This window comes from Triticum urartu, chromosome 3 (assembly GCF_003073215.2).
Source record: "Triticum urartu cultivar G1812 chromosome 3, Tu2.1, whole genome shotgun sequence".
Lineage (NCBI taxonomy): Eukaryota > Viridiplantae > Streptophyta > Magnoliopsida > Poales > Poaceae > Triticum > Triticum urartu.
In genome coordinates this window covers 557,723,054-557,748,164 of record NC_053024.1, presented here as the reverse complement: position 1 = coordinate 557,748,164, position 25,111 = coordinate 557,723,054, and the positions used below count along the sequence as shown (strand labels likewise).

General features: G+C 42.5%; 1 protein-coding gene across 1 annotated transcript; it reads right to left on the bottom strand.

Moving 5' to 3' along the window:
- Nucleotides 1–11,210: 11,210 nt before the first annotated feature.
- Nucleotides 11,211–12,344, bottom strand: LOC125548697 (expansin-A8-like). Its single transcript, XM_048712248.1, has 2 exons — nt 12,156–12,344; nt 11,211–12,057 (listed from the first exon to the last, which is right to left on the bottom strand). The coding sequence occupies exons 1-2, from the start codon at nt 12,277–12,279 to the stop codon at nt 11,432–11,434; spliced, it is 750 nt and encodes a 249-aa protein (XP_048568205.1). The 5' UTR covers nt 12,280–12,344; the 3' UTR covers nt 11,211–11,431.
- Nucleotides 12,345–25,111: the final 12,767 nt, after the last annotated feature.

The window sequence follows — 25,111 nt, the reverse complement described above, 5'->3', positions numbered from 1 at the left end:
TTCCGGAGGAACTGCCAGGCATGCCACAAGATCGAGATATAGAATTTTTGATAGAGATGTTACCAGGCACCAGACCAATATTGAAGAGACCATATCGGATGCCCGCAAATGATCTGAAGGAAATTAAGAAACATATTAAGGAGTTATTAGAGAAAGGTTACATTTGACCGAGCTCGTCACCATGGGGAGCCCTAGTGCTCTTAGTTGAGAAGAAGGATGGATCTTTGAGAAGGGTTGTGGATTATCGTGCACTTAATGAGGTGATGATCAAGAACAAATACCCACTACCGATGATCAATGATTTGTTTGACCAGCTGCATGGAGCTATTGTATTCTCCAAGATCGATCTTCGATCAGGATACCACCAGCTGAAGATCCGAGAACAGGATATACCTAAGACAGCTTTTACCACAAGGTACGAGCTATATGAGTACATTGTCATGTCTTTTGGTTTGACTAACGCCCCTGCCTACTTTATGAGTATGATGAATAAGGTATTCATGGAGTTCTTGGATAAGTTTGTTGTGGTGTTCATTGATGATATATTGGTATACTCGAAGAATGAAGAAGAACACAAGGAACATTTGCGCTTAGTTCTCGAGAAGCTCAGGGAACATCAACTATATGCCAAGTTCACCAAATGTGAGTTTTGGTTGAAGGAAGTTGGATTTCTCAGACATGTTATATTAGGAGAAGGTATAGCAGTAGACCCTTCCAAGGTTCAGTCCGTCACTGAGTGGTTGGCACCCACCTCAGTTGGAGAGATACGCAATTTTCTTGGACTCGCAGGATATTACCGGAGATTCATTGAGAACTTTTCCAAGATCGCGGAGCCCATGACGTAGTTATTGAAGAAGGACACCAAGTTCAAATGGACCGAGGAATGTGAGGCCAGTTTTCAAGAGTTGAAGAAATGTTTAGTTACAGGCCCAGTGCTAATTCTTCTAGATATACGCAAGGATTTCCAAGTATATTGCAACGCTTCTCGCCAAGGACTTGGAGGTGTACTTATGCAAGACGGAAGAGTTGTTTCATATGCCTCACGTCAGATTCGACCACATGAGTTGAATTATGCCATGCATGATTTGGAGTTAGCAGCCGTAGTGCATGCGCTTAAGACCTAGATACATTTTCTTATTGGAAACCGTTGTGATGTATACACGGATCATAAGATTTTGAAGTACATATTCACGCAGAAGGAGTTGAATCTCAGGAAAAGGAGATGGTCGGAGCTCATAAAGGATTATGATATGAAGTTGCATTATCATCTAGGAAAGGCCAATGTTGTAGTAGACGCTTTGAGCCGCAAGAGTTATGTTAATACTTTCGTGACCGGAGGATTACCGCGAAAGTTAGCCAACGATCTCAGAGAACTTCATTTGGAGATAGTTCCGAGAGGTTTCATTGCAGCATTGGAAGTGCAGTCCACGTTGTTGGGAAAGATTCGAGAAGCCCAAAAGACTGATGAGGAGATTGCGGAGATAAAGGAGAAGATGAATAAAGGAAAGTACAAAGGTTTTCGTGAGGATGAACACGAAACATTATGGTTTGAGGACCGTATTTATGTGCCCAATGACCCAGAAATCAGGAATTTAATACTTCAGGAGGCTCGTGACTCGCCATACTCGATTCACCCAGGAAACACCAAGATGTTTTTGGATTTGAAGGAACGTTTCTGGTGGACAGGTATGAAGAAGGATATTGCCGAGTATATAGCCGTATGTGATGTATGTCAGAGAGTTAAGGCAGAGCACCAGAAGCCAGCAGGATTACTTCAGCCTATGCCGATACCCGAATGGAAGTGGGATAAGCTTGGCATGGATTTCATCACCGGATTACCCAGGACACGATCATGTTATGATTCCATCTGGGTAGTAGTAGATCGCTTGACCAAAGTGGCTCACTTTATCCCCGTGAAACTACTTATACAAGCGCGAAGTTGGCCAAGATATATATGACCAGGATCGTATGCCTGCATGGAGTTCCGAGGACCATCTTATCAGATAGAGGATCACAGTTTACCTCGAAGTTTTGGAATCAATTACACCAGACTTTGGGTACCAGGCTAGAGTTCAGTACAGCCTTTCATTCACAGACAGATGGACAGACCGAGAGAGTCAATCAGATTTGAGAGGACATGTTGAGAGCTTGTGCACTAGATTATGGTTCTAGTTGGGATGATAATTTGCCCTACGCAGAATTCTCCTATAACAACAACTACCAAGCCAGTTTGAAGATGGTCCCTTTCGAAGCTTTGTATGAAGGAGATGCAGGACACCACTGATGTGGGATGAAGTTGGAGACCGACAATTGTTTGGACCAGATTTAATCAGAGAGTCTGAAGAGAAGGTTAAGTTGATTCGTGATAGACTGAAGGTAGCTCAGTCCAGGCAGAAGAGTTATGCTGACACTAAACGCAAGGAGGTAGCATATGAAATCAGAGATAGAGCATATCTCCGTGTGTCACCACTTCAAGGAGTTAAACGATTTGGAGTCAAAGGAAAGTTAGCCCCAAGATTTGTAGGACCATACCAAGTTTTGGAACGTATGGGAGAAGTGGCCTACAAGTAGGAGTTACCCGAAGGATTGTTAGGAATTCATGATGTGTTTCACATTTCCCAGTTGCCATGCAGAGATGACCGATATTCCTCTGAGAGATACAGTGCCCCTGGAAGCAATTCAGTTGGGGAGTGACCTAACCTACGAGGAGAAACCCGTCAAGATTCTCGAGTTTGCCAGCCGAGTTACACGCAGCAAGGTCATCAAGTTTTGCAAAGTTCAGTGGAGTCACCATACCGAGGAAGAAGCCACCTGGGAGCGAGAAGAAGACCTACGGAAAGACCACACACACATATTTGCTAGCCAACACGAATCTCGAGGGCGAGATTCATCTTAAGGGGGGTAGGTTTGTACATCCCAATTTTCAATTTGGATGTTAAGCATTAGGTCATCATATGCATCCATATTTTGAGCATTTTGAATTTGGTTTATTTGAACACTTTGATCCAAGAGACATTAAGCAACTCAAGGACCATGTGAGAGAGTTGGAGGTTTTTATAAAATTCCATTTTTGAATTTTCAAAAATTGGTAAATTGGATCAAAGGTGATTTTTATTTGAAATTATTTTTCCAATCATTTCAAAATAAATAAAATAATGAGAGAAGATAATATGACTTCTTCAAAACAGAGGAAATAATGGAAATTTAATTTTGAATAAGAATATATTTATTTGAGATTTTATTTGGTTAAATTAGGGAGAAATTTGCATTCTAGCCCAGAAAAATGTTCATGTGGTCCTAAATATTAGGAGAGGATCGTAAAAATTATTTTTGGGATTTTAGAATTTTTTATTTATCTTATTTTGGATTTTTCTCTGCGGCGAAATTATAAAAAAATTCTTTCGGACCGAACAAGGCCGAAGGCCCAGCAGGTCCGCTCGCCGCACCGCCTCCCGCGTTGTGTTCATGCCAGACTCCGGCCGGAGTCCGAGCCGGCCACGCAGCACGCCGCCCCCTCGCCCAAGTCGGACGCCCCGGCCCCTTTATATAGCATGCCACCCCCCTCTTCTCCTCCTCAAGCCGCCGCCCACCGCCGCCGCATCTCGCCGCACCGCTGCCGAGACACCGCGCCGCCGCCCGCTGCTAGCCCCCGCTGCCCCACGCCGCCTCCCCGCGCTGTCACCTTGCCTCGCCGCCGCCTTGCCGCTGCCGCGTCACCCGCTCATCGAAGCAATGCCGCCACTGCCGGTTTATTCTCCCTGAACCGGTAAAACCAATAGAACCGTCCGTTTTTTTAAGTTTTGTTTTATTTTATTTAGATCGGTTTATCATTTGGTTATGTTATTTAGTTAATGTTCACCCGATTTGTTCTATTAACGAACGAATTCGTTAGTTAGTTTCTGTTAGCGAACGTTTGTTCATTAGATTTTTTCTTTTTAGTTTAATTTTCGGCTAGGGACCTATCCGTAATTACTTTTATCGTAGATTAGTCCCTAATCTTCAAACCCTCACTACTGGTTGCTTGTTTATCCAAATCCAGTGAAACCAACGCCAAAATCTTCATATTGTTCCCCTCTATCTAGATAAACAACTTGAACATGATTATGGAAGTTTAAAATTTGGTTTCAAGCAGATTTGAATTTGATCTTCTTTTGATCGTAGTTTGAGTTTCGTAACTCCGATTCGAGTGATTCTTTTTGCAAATCGAAGCTCTTCACTTGAACTTTCTGTTTAGATCTTTTCTTTTGGTTTTTACCATTGCATATTATGCTTGACTGCTTATGTATGCTATTGTTTGTTCACGATAGAGTTTCCGCAGTGCGAGGCTTGCTACTACGAATCTCTAGGGTTTTCCGATCGTCAGCAAGGAAAGTAACAGTTTGATCATATCCCTTTTACCCAGTTTTTATGTATTAGTTTTAAACCCTCAAACATTGCATGAGTAGGACTTTGATAACATGTGGGTGTGGGAAGTAGTTGATGAGGTAGGAACCTATTGTCTTTTATCAAACCCCGGGTATTATTGTGTTATGCTTGCACTACTTTGCTATGCTCGTAGACGTGGATTGGTTTGTGAGATTCATGAAAGATGTGAGAGTTACTTATAACTAAGGGAAACTTAAGGTGGCTACTTAAATACACATTTTTGTGGATTGGTTGTGGGCACCTGGAGAATCCAGTGTTGTCCTAGGAGATTCCGGGGTACCCATGTGATCGTCCTATGGAATACCACCCAGGCTCAAAGGGGTCATAAGATTATTCATGCTAGAAACTTCCGTGTGTAGCCACAAGCCATTATGGGCTCTGGCATAGTTGAGTAAGTTGTGGGAATCCTTTCCATAATGGGCTAGCAGATGTAGGGGAATTGTAGGTGTACCGGCCTATCTATCGGTTAAGGTGACCTGTTTGGAAAGACTATGTCTCGGTCATCCGTTTCTCAAACATCATGCAGTGTGAGAAATACAATGGAGGAGATCGAGTCTTGTGGGGAAAAGTGCACAAACCTCTGTAGAGTGTATAAACTAATCATCGTTAGCCGTGTCCCCGGTTATGGACATCTTGAGTATGTGGTGTTTGAATTATTATTTTGATCTCATCACATTACTTAATGAATTTGTTGGGTTATTAATGTTAATTTGGGATTGAGTTGGGGGTACCTTCTCAATAATTTCAGCAAACTTTGTAGTTAAATAAAATATATTCCTTTGTTGTAGGGAAAATTAGCTTTATGCAAATGATAACCGTGGAGCCTCCACTAGCCAAATATGCATGTAGTGATAGCTGTTATTTGTTCATTGCTCTATAGTGTTATCTTGCCAGCATATTCCGTGTGCTGACCTACACGGCTGCAATGTATCATGTTGCCAAATTTTCAGACGAAGAGTATGGTGCGATAGGTCGTTGTCGTGTACTCAGTTTTGCCGTGGAGTTGGATGGACTCATTTATCTTTGAAGCTTCCGCAGTTATCTTATTTAGATGGCCTTCAACCATATTATTGTAATAAGTACTCTTTTCGAGGCACTCATTGTAATAAGTGTGTGATTGAACTCTGCAATAAATCCTCGAGTACTATGTGTTTTAGCATACCGATCCAGGGATGACATTTAAGCACAGAGACTACGGTCCATTGGGATCGGGTCGCTACAAGCACACGAGTAAATGACAAGGTACTCCAAAAAGATATAACTGCAGATCATGAGCATAATATTTCTTTCTTGTAAATTAATTTAAGTGAAGCAAGAGATAATTTCTTCAAAAATACTAAAGCACACCATGCTCAAAATGGTAGAAGTGAAGCACTAGAGCAATTCCATAGAAAAGAGCTTCGTTGACGGGATGTGAATGCCGCATACCTAGCCTCCCTGACAACTATTTGAGGACTCTATTTTATTTAAAAAATCATATCTAAGTATTTTATTAAAATATCAAGCAAAAACAAAATAAAATGACATTATAATAATAGCACACATCATGTGAAGAAGCAAAAACTTAGGCTCAACCGATACTAACCGATAAATGTTGAAGAAGAAAGGTGGGATGCCTACCGGGCATCCCCAAGCTTAGATGATTGAGACTTCTTAAAATATTATGTTGGTGTGCCTTAGTCATCCCCAAGCTTGAGCTTTTGTGTCTCCTTAATTCCTCTCATATCACGGTTTTCCTAAATCTCAAAAGCTTCATGCACACAAAACTCAACAAGAACTCGTGAGATAAGTTAGTATAAACCAATAGAAAAACCTTATCATTCTCTACTGTGGAAAATCACTAAAATTATTATTCAATATTGAATACTAAATTACTCTGCATAGTTAATACTCCTATCCTCAAATAGAATCATTAAACAAGCAAACATATGCAAACAATGCAAACATAACAGCAAGCTGCCAAAACAGTACAGTCTGTAAAGAATGCAAGAGTATCAATACTTATTAAACTCAAAACATTATGAAATTCTACCACACTGTAGAAAATATATCATATTTTATTTTGCAAAAAGTTTCAACATTTTATCATATTCTGACTTTTCTAGGGAATTTTTGTAACAGCGGTAAACTTTCTGTTTTCAAACAGCAACTTGTATACTTGCAAAATAAGCATGGAAAAGGCTATCATTGCCATTTTTATTGAAATAAAGATGAAAAACATTACTATAAATAACATCAAGCAAATAATACCAAAAAAATTACGCTCCAAGTAAAACTCATATCATGTGACGAATGAAAACATAGCTCCAAGTGAGGTTACCGATAATGTTGAAGACGAAAGAGGGGATGCCTTCTGGGGCATCCCCAAGCTTAGTTGCTTGGATCTTCCTTATATATTAACTTGGGGTGCCTTGGTCATCCCCAATATTAAGGTCTTGTCACTCCTTATTCTCCTCATATCGACATCTCACCCGAAACTTGAAAACTTCAATCACACAAAACTTAACGGAACTTCGTGACATAGGTTAGTATGATAAAGAGTAAACCATTTCACTTTGGTACGGTCAAAGACAAGATTCATAATTGTTATCACACAATGCCTATTGTAGCATATCATTTCCACAATTTATATTGAGCAATATAAGCCATAGAAATTAGAAAACAAGCAAACTATGCATTGAAAACAGAATCTATCAAAAACAGAACAGTCTGTAGTAATCTGTACTCCAACCATACTTCTGTTACTCCAACAATTCTGAAAAATTAGGAAAGCCTGGGAAATTTGTCTATTAACCTTCTTCAAAAAGAGTCAGTATTTTATCACACTTTTGTTAAAAATGAGAATTATTTTCCTGAGCGCAAAAGTTTCTATTTTTTAGCAAGATCAAATCAACTATCACTGTAAGCCATCCCAAAGGCTTTACTTGGCACTTTATTGAAACAAAATCAATAAAAATGATCATTACAGTAGCATAATCATGTGACCTCACAAAAACAGTAGGTAAAAGTGTTGGGTACTCTCCCAACAAGCACTTTTCTTTAATGCCTTTTAGCTAGGAACGATGATTTCAATGATGCTCACATAAAAGTACAGAATTGAAACATAACGAGAGCATCATGAAACACATGGCAAGAACATTTAGGCCTAACCCACTTCCTATGCATAGGGATTTTTTGAGCAAACAACTTATGGGAACAAGAATCAACTAGCATAGGAAGGAAAAACAAGCATAACTTCAAGATTTTCAACACATAGAGAGGAAACTCGATATTATTGTGATACCTAAAAAGCATATGTTCCTCTCTCATAGTAATTTTCAGTAGAATCATGAATGAATTCAACAATATAACTATCACATAAAGCATTCTTTTCATGATACACAAGCATAGAAAATTTATTACTCCCCACATAAGTAAATTTCTTCTCATCGGTAGTGGTGGGAGAAAACTCAACAAAATAACTATCATGAGATTGAAAATTAAAATCATGATGACAAGTTTCATGGTTATCATTAATACAACATACATGTCATCACCATAATCATCATAGATAGGAACTTTGTTGTCATAATCAATTGCATCCTCTTCCAAAATAGTGGATTCATCATCAAATAAAGTCATGACATCCCCGAATCCACTTTCATCAATATAATCATCATAAATAGGAGGTGTGCAATCATCATAATAAATTTTCTCATCAAAACTTGGGGGACTAAAAATATCATCTTCATCAAATATAGCATCCCCAAGATTATGGCTTTGCATATCATTAGCATCATGGATATTCAAAGAATTCATACTAGCAATATTGCAATCATGCTCATCATTCAAATATTTTGTGCCAAACACTTTATTGAATTCTTCTTCTAACAATTGAGCACAATTTTCCGAACCATCATTTTCAAGAAAGATATTATAAAGATGATCAATAATATGATGCAACCTCAATTCTATTTTTTATGTAGTTTTCTTTTATAAACCAAACTAGTGATAAAACAAGAAACTAAAAGATATGATTGCAATATCTAAAGATATACCTTCATGCACTCACCTCCCCGGCAACGGCGTCAGAAAAGAGCTTGATGTCTACTACACAACTTTATTCTTGTAGAAACATGTTGGGCCTCCAAGCACAGAGTTTTGTAGGACAGTAGCAATTTTCCCTCAAGTGGATGACCTAAGGTTTATCAATCCGTGGGAGGTGTGGATGAAGATGGTTTCTCTCAAACGACCCTGAAATCAAATACAAGAAATCTCTTTTGTCCCCAACACACCCAATACAATGGCAATTTGTATCGGTGCACTAGTTCGGCGAAGAGATGGTGATACAAGTGTAATATTGATGGTAGAAATATATTTTTATAATCTGAATAAATAAAAACAGCAAGGTAGAAAATAGTAAACGGGCACAAAAACGGTGTTGCAATGCTTAAAAATGAGGCCTAGGGTCCGTACTTTCGCTAGTGCAATCTCTCAACAGTGCTAATATAATTGGATCACATAACCACCCCTCAAAAGTGCAATGAAGAATCACTCCAAAGTTCCTATCTAGCGGAGAATATAAGAAGAAATCGTTTGTAGGGTACGAAACCACCTCGAAGCTATTCTTTCCGTTCGATCTATCCAAGAGTTCGTACTAAAATAACACCAAATAATTTCATATTCAAAATACTCAATCCAACACAAGGAACCTCAAAGAGTGCCCCAAGATTTCTACCAGAGAAACAAAGACAAGAATGTGCATCAACCCCAATGCGTAGATTACCCCAATGTCACCTCAGGAATCCGCGAGTTGAGTGCCAAAACACATATCAAGTGAATGAATATGATACCCCATTGTCACCACGAGTATTCAATTGCAAGACATATATCAAGTGTTCTCAAATCCATAAAAGTATTCAGTTTGATAATAATGAAATCTCGAAGGGAAAAACTCAATCCATCACAATAAGATAGAGAGGGGAAAACACCGTATGATCCGGCTATATTAACAAAGCCCGCGATACATCAAGATCGTGACATCTCAAGAACACGAGAGGGAGAGAGAGAGAGAGATCAAACACATAGCTACTGGTACAAACCCTCAGCCCCGAGGGTGGACTACTCCCTTCTCATCATGGTGGCCACCGGGATGATGAAGATGGCCACCGGAGATGATTCCCCCTCCGACAGGGTGCCGGAAAGGGTCTAGATTGGTTTTCGATGGCTACAGAGGCCTGCGGTGACGGAACTTCTGATCTAGGTTAACCCCGAGGGTTTTCGGAATATTAGTGAATTTATAGGGTAAAGAGGGGGTGCGGGAGGCCACCGAGGTGGGCACAACCCACCTGGGCGCGCCTGGGCCCCCAGGTGCACCCTGGTGGGTTGTGCCCCCTCGGGGCACCCCCCAGGTGCTGCTCTGGCCCATCCTGAGTGTTTTGGTCCATAAAAAAATCTCCAAAAAGTTTCGTGGTGTTTGGACTCCGTTTGATATTGATTTTCTGTGATGTAAAAAACAAGCAAAAAACAACAACTAGCACTGGGCACTGGGTCAATAGGTTAGTTCCAAAAAATAATATATAAAGTTGCTATAAAATGATTGTAAAACACCTAAGAATGATAATATAACAACATGAATATTTCATAAATTATAGATACGTTGGAGACGTATCAGCGCCCTCGAGGAGATCGCCGCTCGGCATCGCGGCCGCGACGAGGGCGGCGTCACCGTCCTCGAGGACAGCGACGAGAGGCGCCGGCGCTGACCAACCCCGTCTGCCATGGCGACCTAGGGCAGGCCTGCAGCAAGGACGGCGGCGGCGACTACACCGCCTTCTACAAGCTCCTCAGCATGCAGTAGGCTCGGGGCGGCGGCGGCGTAGTTTTAGTTTTTCAAAGTTTTTAAATTATGTCTTTAACTTTGTACAAATATCAATGAAAACTGCCTGATTTTGACCAAATTTATGTCATTTTGTATGAAATTTAGCCGAATTTGGATATCAAAAAACGGCGTCTGGGGCCAACTTGGGGCGGCGGTTGGGAACCCGACCGCGCCCATGGTGAAAATAGCGCCGGCTAGCCCCCAGGAGGCGATATTTCAGTCCCTGGGGGCACCGAATGGCTGGAGATGCTCTTACATGGTGTCCCTTCTAAAATACGGGGATGATGCCATCCTTTTCATGGAACATGATTTAGAAAAGGTTGGAATATGAAGCTTATGTTTGTTCTTTTTCAACAAGTCACAAATGAGTTGTGATTTTCACGAAACTTGAAATAGGAAAACAAAGCTGAGTCATGTGCATGTAAGTGTTTTTTATGGATTTTTTTGCACGTCTTGACATAATTTTTAGAATATCAATCACACACCCGACTATGGTACCACTTGTTAGAATAGCAAGCACACTGTGATCTATTGAGGGTCAGAAAGCAACCACATGATTTGTTAATCGGTTCGGTGAACAAGCATGACTATGGTGCTCCTAATCCACATTGCTACCACTACAACACTTGGCCACGGAGCATTGGATCCCCTTGATGGTTTTGGTGAGTAGTTTAGGGAGGTCCCCGGCGATAGAATCGTGGCGGGGTTTAGAGAGATGGCCAGGGGCGACAAGGTGAGAACGATAGCGCCACCGACAACGGTTGGTAGGTACATGCGGTTGGTTGGCGATACATACAAGTGCGTCATTGGTTAGAGCAGGAAGAAGGAGGAGGAGGAAGATGTCCCGTTCATTGGATTTCAACCCAAAAGCGAAGAAAATCGACTGAAATTTAGGCACAAATAGGCGACCTCGTATTAAACACTAGAGATTTGATTGAAGATAAATTACTCTTGAGATGTTGGGCACACACATATAATATGATGATCTTATGATACAATAGAATTAATGAAAGCTAAGTACACAAACTTGGATAAGCAAAACAGAGATACAAAGAAAGAAAAGAAGAGATACAGCCTCGGATGAAATCATCGGGCCTGACTATTTGAGTACCCACAGATGAGTACCTACACCAACCTAGCAAGATATTAGAACTGCTGCCATGAAGTGTAGGTGGCACCGAACCACCAGTTGTATGGCGCAACATTGTCGGCCATGACGACTCGGCCATCGTCGGTCTGTACCTTAAAGGACAGGCTCTGGCCATTGAGGTAAGCATTGCTCTGCCAGCTGGCACCCCAGTTCCTGCTCATTACCATCCAATCAGTCTTGGACCCCTTGATCCACATTTGGGACACCACGCCGCTGCCGCCGACATTTGCCACCGTCACGAGCTCAAAGTAGTCGTTCCCGTTGATGGTGAACCTCATGCCCCCACTCCTTTGGCATGGAACCCTCCTGTAGTTGACCGGCACAATGCCGGCTTGGTAGACGGCGATGGTCTCCCACGCGGGCTGCGACATGTCAAAGTGCTGCCGCGGTGGGTTGCACCATCCACCATTGTCGCTGGCCAGGGCATAGTTGGGCGGGCAGAAGTTGGTGGCCGTGATGGTGATGGATGTGCCCTGTTTGCACGACTGCGTCTTGCTTGCGTCACAGGTGATGGTGAAGCACATGCCGCAAGACGCGCCGTTGTTGAAGAGTGCCGTGCTCAAAGCAGCTGAATTAACCCCGTACCCAGCATTGTACAAGTTCCCGTACCCGCACGCACCACCTGCATTTTTGTGTAAGTTGCATCCGCTTAGTAAAAGAAGATCCAGAATGTGCGACAACCAAATAATGCATGCAACTCAGCTGCAAAAGAAACCTTACCCATGGTGTCCGAAGCGTCGCTGCCGCCGTAGAATGTTGCAAATGCAGGCGTCCATTGAGCAACGGAGGCCTTGAATGCAAAGGCCAACAAGGTGATGAGAAGAAGCAGAGAGGGACTCTCCATTTCAATTTCAGAGTACGCCTACTAACAAGTAATGTAGCAAGGCAGCCAAGTCCTCAAGGTTTTTGTCTTGTGCTTTGCAATGGTAATGGCGTCCCTATTTATAGTGTTCAGATCATCAGAGCTTGCGTGTTGTTTGCTAATAATTGTAAGCTTGATTGATTATGGAGATTTTCTATGTGATGCTTTTCGTTAGGATTGGTCAGCATAACAATTATTGGGATGAACATGCCTTGATTTGCTCAGGATGGCCGTTGGCTCTTGACGGTTAAGATTTAAGACACGGATACGCGGATTAAACAGAATCATACCCGTGTGCCGTTTTTCCATAGCACATTACTTAGTGCATGGGATGTCTTGGTACTCTGAGGATGTAGGAACTTCTAGGTCGTGAGGTATGATCTTTATGAGAGAAAAGGACAGATATATGATGTTATTCGATTTTATTTTAGAGACATTCAGTTATGGTGATCGAATGACAAGGTAGCTGAACCAGTGAAGAGGATTGGCGTTGTCCTTCCAAGTTTATCATAATTCAGCGGTACCAGCGTGACGATCTGTTAGGCGGTTGAGCAAAATTCATTTCTCTAACACTATTCAGTTGTTTCGAATAATCTCTTTGGAGTTCTTACACTAGAATGAATGTTCAAACTCTGAACTGTCAGCACGTCATTGCTTACACTGAAATCATTTTCTGCATACAATTTGTGCGCGTATCTGACAGTCTGATGCTAATCGTCATGCTCTCTTGAGGTTACGTGTGAACGCCGTATTAGGTGTACACATATCAACTAATCGTGTTGACAATCCATAGTCAGCCCCATAACCACCGTGACCTTCAGTTAGAACATGCATGCATGTCAGCCTAACAGAGTCTTGGGTAATCATGTGCAAGTACATTTTAGTCCACCGATCAACAACCAGGCATGTGACAGTTCGCACTTGATTAGTCCTGAAAAATAACGCACATGGGTCTCCCAATATGGCAATATCACTATTGCAAAGGTGCAAAGGAAATTCTGACCCAATTGTGTTATTCCCTCCGTCCTCAAGTTTAGTGCACCTTTCCCTGGGACCGCTCGACCGAAAGCAGAGCATGAAATGATCGTAAGGGCATCCTTCTTAGATGGAAAAGACGCGTGTGACTAAAACCAAAAGGATGTACTAAAGTTAATGCAAAGTTGAGACACTTATTTTGAGACGAAGAAAGTATGAGTGAGTTCAAATTGTCGGCAGGCATTTGTGATGATCTCAACGGTAGTATTGGTGGGGCATGGAGAACGGTAAAAAGAAGATAATTTGGGTTACTGCTACACTCTTGAATTGTGAAGATCAAAGAGTAAAGTTATTTAACTATAACTTCCCTGCTCTGTGATTGTCTATGTGCTCAATCGTTGAAGGCGAACCAGCAGGGGCAAGATCATCACCTTTAAAAACGGTAAACGAAATTTATTTTCTAGGCTCATGGGATAGTAACTATGACGCATAAAGGAGTAATTTTGACAAAGAATAACTTGGCAAAGCGTAGTTATGAGGGTAGTAATCTATATTACTTTTATGATCAGGAAAAATCAATACAACATCTTTTTATCCAATGCCCACTTGCTAAGTTAGTGTGGCGGAGCATTCACGTGTCCTTTAACGTATCTGCGCCCACCATGTTATCGATTTTTTTTGGGGATTTGGTTAACCGGGGTAGAGCCTAGGACTACGGCACATATTTGAGTTGAAGTGTGTACATTATTTTGGGTCATATGGAATTGCCGGAATGATGTTGTCTTTAATAAACAAATCGTCACAATTTTTTTGCAGGTTATCTTCAGGGCGTCCGCTTGGATCCATCGTGATCGTTACTCAGCCATACGGACCACAGGGAGCTTATGGATATTAGGTGCAGCTGATGAGAGATGGTCGCACGAGATACTTACAACCGGTTTGGATGACGATCCAATAATAAGATAGGTGTCTAGTCATCTTATCCTATTTTTACCAGTTATGACAAGTTTTTTTATATGTTTTGTCGTATTGTTTGAGACCGTATTTTGAACCTGGATTCTTTTTAATAATATGGATGTGTGCCTTAAGAGATGCAAAGGCCAGAGGTATTCCTCCTTTTTGAAAAAAAAAGTATACATGGAGCAACGTTCACCATAATCTTGTTGCGCCCTCACTGAACTATTTTAAGTATTTGAAGTATTTCAAGTCATACGCAGACTATGAGGACTCGATGCGCTGTTGGTGCAAAAACTAAAAGAAAAAACTAAAAGCAACGAGCAGACAGGCGAAGTATTTAATGTTTGCCTGACTATTGTATCCTTTTCTGAAGAATGTGCCCGAGCACTGAAAGTGATGTCTAATCCCGAGCTCACGCAGTAAAATCATAAAATATTAAAAAATCTAATTTTTTGTGAAAGTTTGACAAATGTTTTCATAGCTTATACATTTTCATCACCAGATGACTTTCATGTAAAATGTGGCAAAAAAATCAATGCTTCAAAATGTGTTTGAAAGTAACATTTTGGAGCATTGATTTTGGTTTTTTTTCGCCATGTTTTCCATGAATATCATATGATGATGAAATTTTGCAGGCCATAAAAACATTTGTCAACATTTCACACAAAAAGATTCAGAATAAAAATATATATTTTACTGTTCACCCGAATTCATGTGAGCTCGGGCATGAGAACAGGTGCGCTCCGCCGCGATACATACATTGGCTGCGTGCCTGCACCGAATCTGTTGCCCAATGACCTGATTCATGTGGCTTTCTCAGGCTGACACTGCCACGGGTGTACTGTTGGCCTCCCATCCATCTTCTTATCTAGTATTTTCTTCGTCTCATAATATAAAAGCGTTTTTTATATTTAATTCTTCGTCCGATAATGTAAAAGCGTTTTTAACATTATTGAAATGTAAAAAAACATTCTTATATTATGAAACGGAGGAAGTATAATCTTATCTTATTGATTGATGGTCTGCCGGCATGGCAGTTTTGGAGAACCTATAGTGAATTTTATGTTGTTTTTAGCCAGCGGCGTTGAGCCTAGGGCACTGGATGTTGCTCGTGGTTTCATTTTGAATGAATGGAACCGGAGGAGAGCCCCGGTACATTGAAAAAAACAATATGATTCAACAAAGATACTAAAATAATAGCAGTTCAGATGAGCGGGATGGCTCTCTCTCCTCCCCCCCTTCCCTCCCCCTCCTCTGCCCTTGCTCCCCATGGCGATGGTGCGGTCGTCGATGGCCAGCGCCAGGCCCGCTCTCTCCCCTCCCCCCGTGCTCCATGTGTCAGGGATCTCCTTCACCCTCCTCTCATCGGCGAGCTCTTGCGGCCAGGGGCTCGTCCCCCTTCCCCGCGGCAGCCTCCCCTCGGCCAATCGTTTCTGGGCGCTGGATTCGGATAGATCTGGGTCGAGGGACAAGGCGGACCCCCCCCCTTGGTCGCTCTCCTTGCCTCTCCCCTTCCTCTTCATCCCAAGGTCAAGAAGTTTGCTCCGGGCGGGCGCGGCCGTGCGGTGCGGTCGCCGGCGGTGGATCCTGGGTGGTGCGTGACGCGGTGCAGGGGACGCGGGTCTGGTAAGTTCAGGGCTGAGGTGGTCGTCTCCTCGTGCGCGGCTGGGTTGTCCATCTCGCCGGGTCCTTCGTCGTCAGCGTCGGGTTGCGCTCCATCTAATCTGACGTCCAGGCGGCAATCGGGGGAGCTGGCCCTTGCCTCGTCGCCGGCGATGGCTGGTGGCAGCGGCATGGTTGCGGGTGACGCGAGGGGCCTTTCCCTAACCCTAGATCGGACGGTGATACGTTTCCAACGTATCTATAATTTTTTATTGTTCCATTCTATTATATTATCTATTTTGAATGTTTTATATGCGTTAATATGCTATTTTATATTATTTTTTGGACTAATCTATTAACCTAGAACCCAGTGCCAGTTTCTATTTTTTCCTTGTTTTTCAGCTTCGCAGAAAAGGAATACCAAATGTAGTCCAAAAGGAATAAAACCTTCGCGAAGATTTTTCTTGGACAAAAAGACACCCAGGACACTTGGAGTGCAAGTCAGAAGAGCCACGAGGCGGCCACAAGGATGGAGGGCGCGCCTGAAAGTGCAACTATCCCTGGGTGGTTTTGGTAATTTCTAACAACATATAGCTCATTGAACTAATGCTCTTTCAAGATGATCATTTCAGAAAGTTCAATGATTGGCATGGCATGGACTAGGAATGTGGACCCCTCAAAATGCTAAGGACACACATTGGCTCAAACTCAAGACTCTACATTTTATTTTAGTGATCCAAGATCACATTAAGTCCATAGGAAAAGCCAATACTATTAAAAGGGGATGAGGTGTTGCTTAATGGCTTGCTTGCTCAAAATGCTTAGTGATATACTCCAAAAGCCCTCAACCACTTTCTCATTTTCACATATGTCCCAAACCAAAAGTCAAACTCGGCCCCACCGATTTGATCTATCTGGCGCCATCGAGTTCACTTGACATAGCCACTGCTAGAAACCCTAATCAGATCGGTCTCACCGATAGGGATCTCGGTCTCACCGAGATGGGATTACAAACTCTTTATTTCCCTTCGTAACGTTTCGGTCTAACCGAGATGAGCGACCGGTCCCATCGAGTTCGCAATGCAAACTCTCTGTTTCCCTTTCATAACGTTTTGGTCTCACCGAAATGAGTGATTCGGTCCCACCGAGTTTGCCTGACCGACTCTCTGTTTTCCTATTACAGAAATCGATCTTACCGAGTTTATGTGATCGGTCTCACCGAGATTACGTTATGCCCTAACCCTAATGAAATCGGTCCCACCGAGTTGACATGTCGGTCCCACCGAAAAGCCTAACGTTCACATTTTGAACTGAATCGGTCTGACCGAGTTTCATGATTCGGTCTCACCGAGTTTGGTAAATTATGTGTAACGGTTAGATTTTGTGTGGAGGCTATATATATCCCTCCACCCACTCTTCATTCAGAGAGAGAGCCATCAGAACGTGCCTACACTTCCAACATACATTTTCTGAGAGAGAACCACCTACTCATGTGTTGAGAGCAAGATATTCCATTCCAACCACAAGAATCTTGATCTCTAGCCTTCCCCAAGTTGCTTTCCACTCAAATCATCTTTACACCAAATCCAAATCTGTGAGAGAGAGTTGAGTGTTTGAGAGACTATCATTTGAAGCACAAGAGCAAGGAGTTCATCATCAACACACCATCTATTACCTTTTGGAGAGTGGTGTCTCCTAGATTGGTTAGGTGTTACTTGGGAGCCTCTGACAAGATTGTGGAGTTCAACCAAGGAGTTTGTATGTGCAAGGAGATCGCCTACTTCGTGAAGATCTACCCTAGTAAGGCAAGTCCTTCATGGGCGATGGCCATGGTGGGATAGACAAGATTGCTTCTCCGTGGACCCTTCGTGGGTGGAACCTCTGTGGACTCGCGCAGCCGTTACCCTTCGTGGGTTGAGGTCTCCATCAACGTGGATGTACGATAGCACCACCTATCGGAACCACGCCAAAAATCTTCGTGTCTACATTGCGTTTGCTCCCTCCAAACTCCTTCCTTTACCTTCATGTGCAATTTTTTTACATTTTGCTGCTATACTCTTAGACTTGCATGTGTAGATTGATTGCTTGACTTGTTCTAAGTTCCTAAAATCTGTCAAGACTTAAAATTAGGAAAAGGCTAGATTTTTATTTGGTCAAATAGTCTAATGACCCCCCTCTAGATATACTTTTGATCCTACAAGTGGTATCAGAGCTTTGGTCTCCATTTGCCTTGATTTCCATAGCGTTGGTGATCATAGCCTTGGTTTCACAACCTAGGAGAGTATGGCATCTGGCGAGGGAAATTACCACCGTAGAGGTCCTAACTTTGATGGTACTAATTTTGCTAGTTGGAAGCATAAGATGAAAATGCATATTCTTGGACATAACCCTGCCGTATGGGCTATTGTGTGTATTGGCTTGTGCAGCGACCAGATCTCAAATGGTCCGATCTCTGTGCTCCGGTGTCATCCCTGGATCAGTAATGCTGACACCACACAGTACTTGAAGGATTTATAACAGAGTAGCAATCACACACTTATTACATCGAGTGTCTCAAAAGAGAACTTATTACAATAAAATATGGCTTAAGGCCATCTAATAACGATAACAGCGGAAGGCTTGGAAGATAAGTGAGTCCATCAACTCCAACGACATCACTGAGTATAGAACCACGACCTAAAGGCACCTTACTCGTCGTCTGAAAAGTCTGCAACATGAACGTTGCAGCCCGAAACGGGTCAGCACATGGAATATGCTGGCAATGTAACACATAGAGAGCAATAATGGAATAAGACTATACTACATGCAAATTTGGCTGGTGGAAAGCTCTATGGTTACAGTTTTGCGTAAAGCCAATTTTTCCCTACTGCAAAGGAATAAATTTTATTTAACTATCATGGTGGTTGTTAAACACTGAGAGTGTAGACACCCTCTCAATCCCCATTAAACATCATCATTAAAAACCCAACAAATTAATTAGAGTAACATGATGAGATTCACATGATAATCCAAGTACTAGATACTCAAGATGTCCATAACCGGGGACACGGCTAACCATGATTGGTTTATACACTCTACAGAGGTTTGCGCACTTTTCCCCACAAGGCCCGATCTCCTCCGTTGCGATTCTTGCACTACATGGTGTTTCAGAAACGGATGACTGAGACATAGTCTTTCAGAAGCGCTAGCATCTTACGATCGGGTAGACCATTACACCTACTTTCCCCTACATCTGCTAGTCTACCACTGTAAGAGTTCGCACAACTTAGTCAACTATGCTAGAGCCCATAGTAGCTTGTGGCTGCACACAGAAGTTTCTAGTATGAATAATCTCATGATCCCTTTGAGCCTGGGTGGTGGTCCAAAAGAAAAACAGGCAATCACTGGAATACCCAGGTGCCTCAATCCACCCAGGTGTGTATTTAAGTTGCCACCTTAGATAAACCATTAATTTAACAAACTCAAATCTGTCATGGATTTCACTCACCCAATCCACGTCTACTAGCATAGTATGGCATAATAAGCAAACATAGAAGTAACTCCCAAAGGTTTGATAATAAAACAGGTGATAGGTACTACCTCATCTACTTCCCAAACCCACAATTTAATTAGATCCTAATCATGCAATGTGTGAGGATTGATCTAATGCAATAAAAACTGGGTAGTAGCAGGTATGATCAAAGTGTTACTTTCCTTGCTGATGATCCGCAAAACCTAGCGATTCGAAGTAGCAAGCGGCTCCGGGTACTCTATCGCAAACAAACAAGCATACAATAAGTACTCAACTAATGCACAGGTAAAACTCAAATAAGAGATCTAACCAGAAATTTCAACTTAAGAACTCTGGTTGGCAAAAAGAATCAAATCGAACGAAGCAACAAAAGACAAACGGCAAAAGAAACAAGCTTCGTTTACTAATTTGGATCTAGGTAAAATTTTACAGAGGCAAAAACTTGTTTGAGTTGGTTAAACAGAAAGAGGGTTTCGAGACGAAATTCCAGGCGCTTGAATCGCCTGATTCCAATAAACGAGCGAAAAATTATACTAAAACGAAAATCGGATCAGAAATCGCGATCAAAAAAATCGCGGATTTAATCCAAGAAAAAGAAAAACGACGAACAGATTAGTGAACGAACGTTCGTTATCTGGATCTAAACGAAGAACGCGTTTGTTAAAACGAACGAACGAGAGAACGCTCGCTAACTAACTAAACCGAGAAAAAAAATATAAAACCAATCTATCTAAAAAAACGAATCTAAAAAACCGGTGAAAACCAACAATTTTCTAAAAAAACGGCGGGCGGCTCGACCTCGTCGGCGGCGAGCTCCGGCGGCGGCGGGGCGGCGGCTCCGGCGGCGGCGGCGGCTAGGGTTGGGGCGGGCGGCTATGGGCTGGGGCGGCCGGGGTCGCGCTATATAAAGCCCCGGCCAGGCGGAGTCCTGGCCGGACACGGCCCAAGGTCGGTTCGGACCTTTTTTTAAAAAAATAATTACGCTCACAAAAAAAACAAAAGGAATACTAAACGAACTCCAAAAATCCCGAAATAAATTTCCCCGGCTTCTAAAATCAAGATGCATAGGATGAACATTTATTTGGGGCCTAAATGCAATTTTGAAAAATGCGCATTTTTCCTAAATTCAAATAAAATAGCAAATAAATCCAAAATAAAATCTTATTTGATTTTTTTATTAAATCCTCAATATTTCATTATTTTGGGGAAGTCATTTTATTCCCTCTCTCATATTTTGATAATAGGAATAATTGAAGATAAAATAAATAAAATCAAATGATCCTATTTTCAAAGTTTGAGAAAACTCAAATATGAAAATAACGAAATCCCCAACTCTCTCCGAGGGTCCTTGATTTGCGTGAAATTTCTAGGATCAACCAAAATGCAAATAAATATGATATGCAATGATCATCTAGTGTATAACATTCCAAATTGAAAATTTGGGATGTTACAAACCTACCCCCCTTAAGATGAATCTCGCCCTCGAGATTCGGGTTGGCTAGAAAATAGGTGAGGGTGGTCCTTCAGCAATTCTTCCTCTCGTTCCCAGGTGGCTTCATCCTCCGTGTGGTGGCTCCATTGAACTTTGCAAAACCTGATAACCTTGCTGCGGGTGACTCGGCTGGCATACTCAAGAATCTTGACTGGTTTCTCCTCATAGGTCAAATCACTGTCCAACTGAATCGCTTCCAGCGGCACTGTATCTCTCAGCGGTATATCAGCCATCTCCGCGTGGCACTTCTTCAACTGGGAAATGTGGAACACGTCGTGAACTCCTGACAATCCTTCGGGCTATTTCAACTTGTAGGCTACTTCTCCCATACGCTCCAAAACCTTGTATGGTCCTACAAAATGTGGCGCTAACTTTCCCTTAACTCCATAGCGCTTAACTCCTCGAAGTGGAGATACTCGAAGATAAACTCGGTCTCCGACTTCGTAAAATGTCTCCTTGCGTTTAGAATCTGCGTAGCTCTTCTTTCTGGATTGGGCTACCTTGAGCCTATCGTGAATCAATTTTACTTTCTGTTCAGAATCCTTAATCAGATCCGGTCCAAACAACTGATGGTCTCCAATTTCATCCCACGACAATGGGATCCTGCACCTCCTTCCGTACAAGGCTTCAAAAGGGGCCATTTTCAAACTGGATTGATAACTGTTGTTGTAATAGAACTCTGTGTATGGCAAATTATCGTCCCAACTAGATCCATAATCTAGCACACAAGCTCTCAGCATATCCTCCAAAATCTGATTGACTCTCTCGGTCTGTCCATCTGTCTGCGGATGGAAAGCTGTATTGAACTCTAGCCTGGTACCCAAAGTTTCATGCAACTGATTCCAGAACTTTGAGGTAAACCGGGTTCCTCTATCTGATACAATGCTCCTTGGAACTCCATGCAGACATACGATCCTGGTCATGTATATCTTTGCCAACTTGGCACTAGTATAGGTAGTCTTCACTGGGATGAAATGAGCTACCTTTGTTAAACGATCGACTACAACCCATATCGAGTCATAGCCTGAACATGTTCTAGGCAATCCTGTAATAAAATCCATGCCTAACTTATCCCACTTCCATTCGGGTATTGGCAATGGCTGTAACAATCCTGCTGGCTTCTGATGCTCTGCCTTTACTCTCTAACATACATCACAAACTGCTACATACTCCGCAATATCCTTCTTCATTCCGGTCCACCAGAAAGTATCCTTCAAATCCAAATACATCTTGGTATTTCCTGGGTGAATCGAGTATGGTGAATCATGGGCCTCTTGCAGAATCAACTTCCTGATCTCCGAGTCGATGGACACATAAACACGGTCTTCAAACCATAAGGTATCGTGCTCATCCTCACAAAATCCTTTAGCTTTTCCTTTGCTCATTTTCTCCTTAATAGAAGCAATCTCCTTGTCAGTCCTTTGAGCTTCTCTGATCTTATCCATCAAAGTAGACTGAATCTCCAATGGTGCTACATAGCCTCTCAGGACTATCTCCAAACATAGCTCACGAAGATTTTCGGCTAACTCCCTTGGTAAATCTCCCGTCGTTAGTGTGTTGACATGGCTCTTACGGCTCAGCGCATCGGCTATTACGTTAGCCTTTCTGGGGTGATAATGCAATCTCATATCATAATCCTTGATGAGCTCCAACCATCTCCTTTGCCTGAGATTCAACTCCTTCTGCATGAAAATATACTTCAAACTCTTGTGATCCGTGTACACCTCACAATGATTTCCAATGAGAAAGTGTCTCCAAGTCTTCAATGCATGCACTACGGCTGCTAACTCCAAATCATGCGTAGCATAATTCAACTCATGAGGCTTAAGCTGTCGTGAGGCATAGGAAACAACTCTTCCTTCCTGCATAAGCACTGCTCCAAGTTCTCGACGTGAAGCGTCGCAATACACCTCATAATACTTGGTCTGATCGGGCAAAATCAACACTGGTGATGTAACCAAACGTTTTTTCAACTCCTGGAAACTGGCCTCACATTCCTCGGTCCATATGAACTTGGTATCCTTCTTCAACAACTCCGTCATAGGCTTCGCAATCTTTGAGAAATTTTCAATGAATCTTCGGTAGTATCCTGCAAGTCTAAGAAAACTCTGGATCTCTCCAACTGTTGTTGGTGCTTCCCAATTTGTTACAGTGTCAACCTTGGTGGGATCTACTGCTATACCTTCTCCGGATATAACGTGTCCGAGAAATCCAACTTCCTTCAAGCAAAATTCACATTTGCTAAATTTGGCATATAGCTGATGTTCTCTGAGCTTACCAAGTACCAAACGCAAATGCTCCTTATGCTCCTCTACATTCCTCGAGTAAACCAGGATATCATCAATGAACACTACGATGAACTTATCCAAAAACTCCATAAATACTTTGTTCATCATGTTCATAAAATATGCAGGTGCGTTAGTCAGACCAAATGACATAACAGTATACTCGTACACCCCATACCCGGTGGTAAAAGCCGTCTTAGGTATATCATGTTCTCGAATCTTCAACTGATGGTATCATGATCGCAGATCGATCTTGGAAAATACCTTAGCTCCTTGTAATCGATCGAACAGATCATTGATCATCGGTAGTGGGTACTTGTTCTTGATGGTTACTTCATTCAATCATCGATAATCAACAACCGTCCTTAACGATCCATCCTTCTTCTCCACTAGAAGTACTGGCGATCCCCAAGGCGAAGAACTTGGGCGAATATATCCTTTATCCAGTAACTCCTTAATCTGCTTCTTAATCTCCTCCAAATCCTTTGCGGGCATCCTATATGGTCTCTTAGATATTGGCCCTGTGCCTGGCAAAAGCTCAATCAAAAACTCAATATCTCTATCCGGTGGCATGCCTGGCAACTCTTCTGGAAATACATCAGGGAAATCCTTCACTACTGGTACTTCCTCCTGCACAACTCATGTTAACGAATTCACTTGAGTCCTTTTAGGCACATGCCGGGATACATACTTGATCCTTCTTCCTTCTGGGGTGGTAAGAAAAATTGACTTACTGGCGCAATCGATGTTTCCTCCATACATCGACAGCCAATCCATACCCAGAATTACATCCAAACCTTGTGATTCCAAAATGATCAAATCCGAGGGAAACACATGCCTACCTATACTCAATGGCACTTGAAAACATCCCTTACTAGCCATATACTCCGCTCCTGGTGAGCTTACTAACATAGGTGTTCTAAGAACTTTGGTGGGCAGGTTATACTTATCCACAAATCCCCTTGATATGTATGAATGCGATGCACCAGTATCGAAAAGAACGAGTGTAGTAAATGACTTAACCAAAAACTGACTGATTACTGCATCCGGCTGCTCTTCAACCTCCTCCACGTTAACGTGGTTCACCTGTCCCCTGTTGAAAGGGTTCGGCTACTTCCCAGAGTTTCCATTGCCATTTCCATTCTGGGATTCAGGACATTCATTGGCATAATGTCCGGTCTTCTGGCACTTAAAGCAAGTGACTTGGCTCAGGTCTCTCTTGGCTGGGGTTGATGGGTTGGTACGGTTCTGGCCGTTGCTTCCTCCATTCCCATTACCATTCTTGGTGCCATTATGATTGTGCGAGCTACCTCCTCCATGGGTATGCTGAAAATGTCCTCCCGGTCTAGGGGTAAAACGTGGCTTCTGCTGAGCTCTAGAATTGTACTTCCCTTGTCCATACTTCCTCTTGTGATTCTCAATCTGCTGCTGCTTCCCTTCAATCATGAGAGCACAATCTACCAACTCCTGGTAGTTGTTGAAAGTTGCTACCATCAACTGCATGCTCAACTCATTATTCAGTCCTTCCAAAAACTTCTCCTGCTTAGCTGCATCCGTAGCAACATCATCTGGGGCATAATGGGCTAGCTTACTAAAGTCCTCCACATACTGGCCAACTGTCCATCCTCCTTGGCGCAAGTTGCGAAACTCTCACTTCTTCATGGCCATAGCTCCTTCTGAAACATGGGTAGTACGGAAAGCCTGCTGGAACTGGTCCCATGTGACAGTTTCGATAGGGAAAGTGGCGGTGAAATTCTCCCACCATGATGCTGCGGGTCCTTCAAGCTGATGTGCGGCAAACTTCACCTTTTCCGCATCTGTGCATCCTACCATGGTCAACTCCCTTGCTGTTTTGCGGAGCCAATCATCTGCTACTATCGGCTCGGTGCTACTGGAAAACACCGGTGGATTCAGTCTAAGAAAACGGGCTAAGTGATCAACATGTGGTGGTGGTGGTGGGTTGTTGTTGTTGTTCCCCTGATTCTGATTCTA

Coding starts and splice junctions, on each gene's coding strand:
- LOC125548697 (XM_048712248.1), bottom strand. CDS start 12,279: ATGGAGAGTCCCTCTCTGCTTCTTCTCATCACCTTGTTGGCCTTTGCA. Junction 12,058..12,155: donor CGACGCTTCGGACACCATGG/GTAAGGTTTCTT, acceptor ACAAAAATGCAG/GTGGTGCGTGCGGGTACGGG.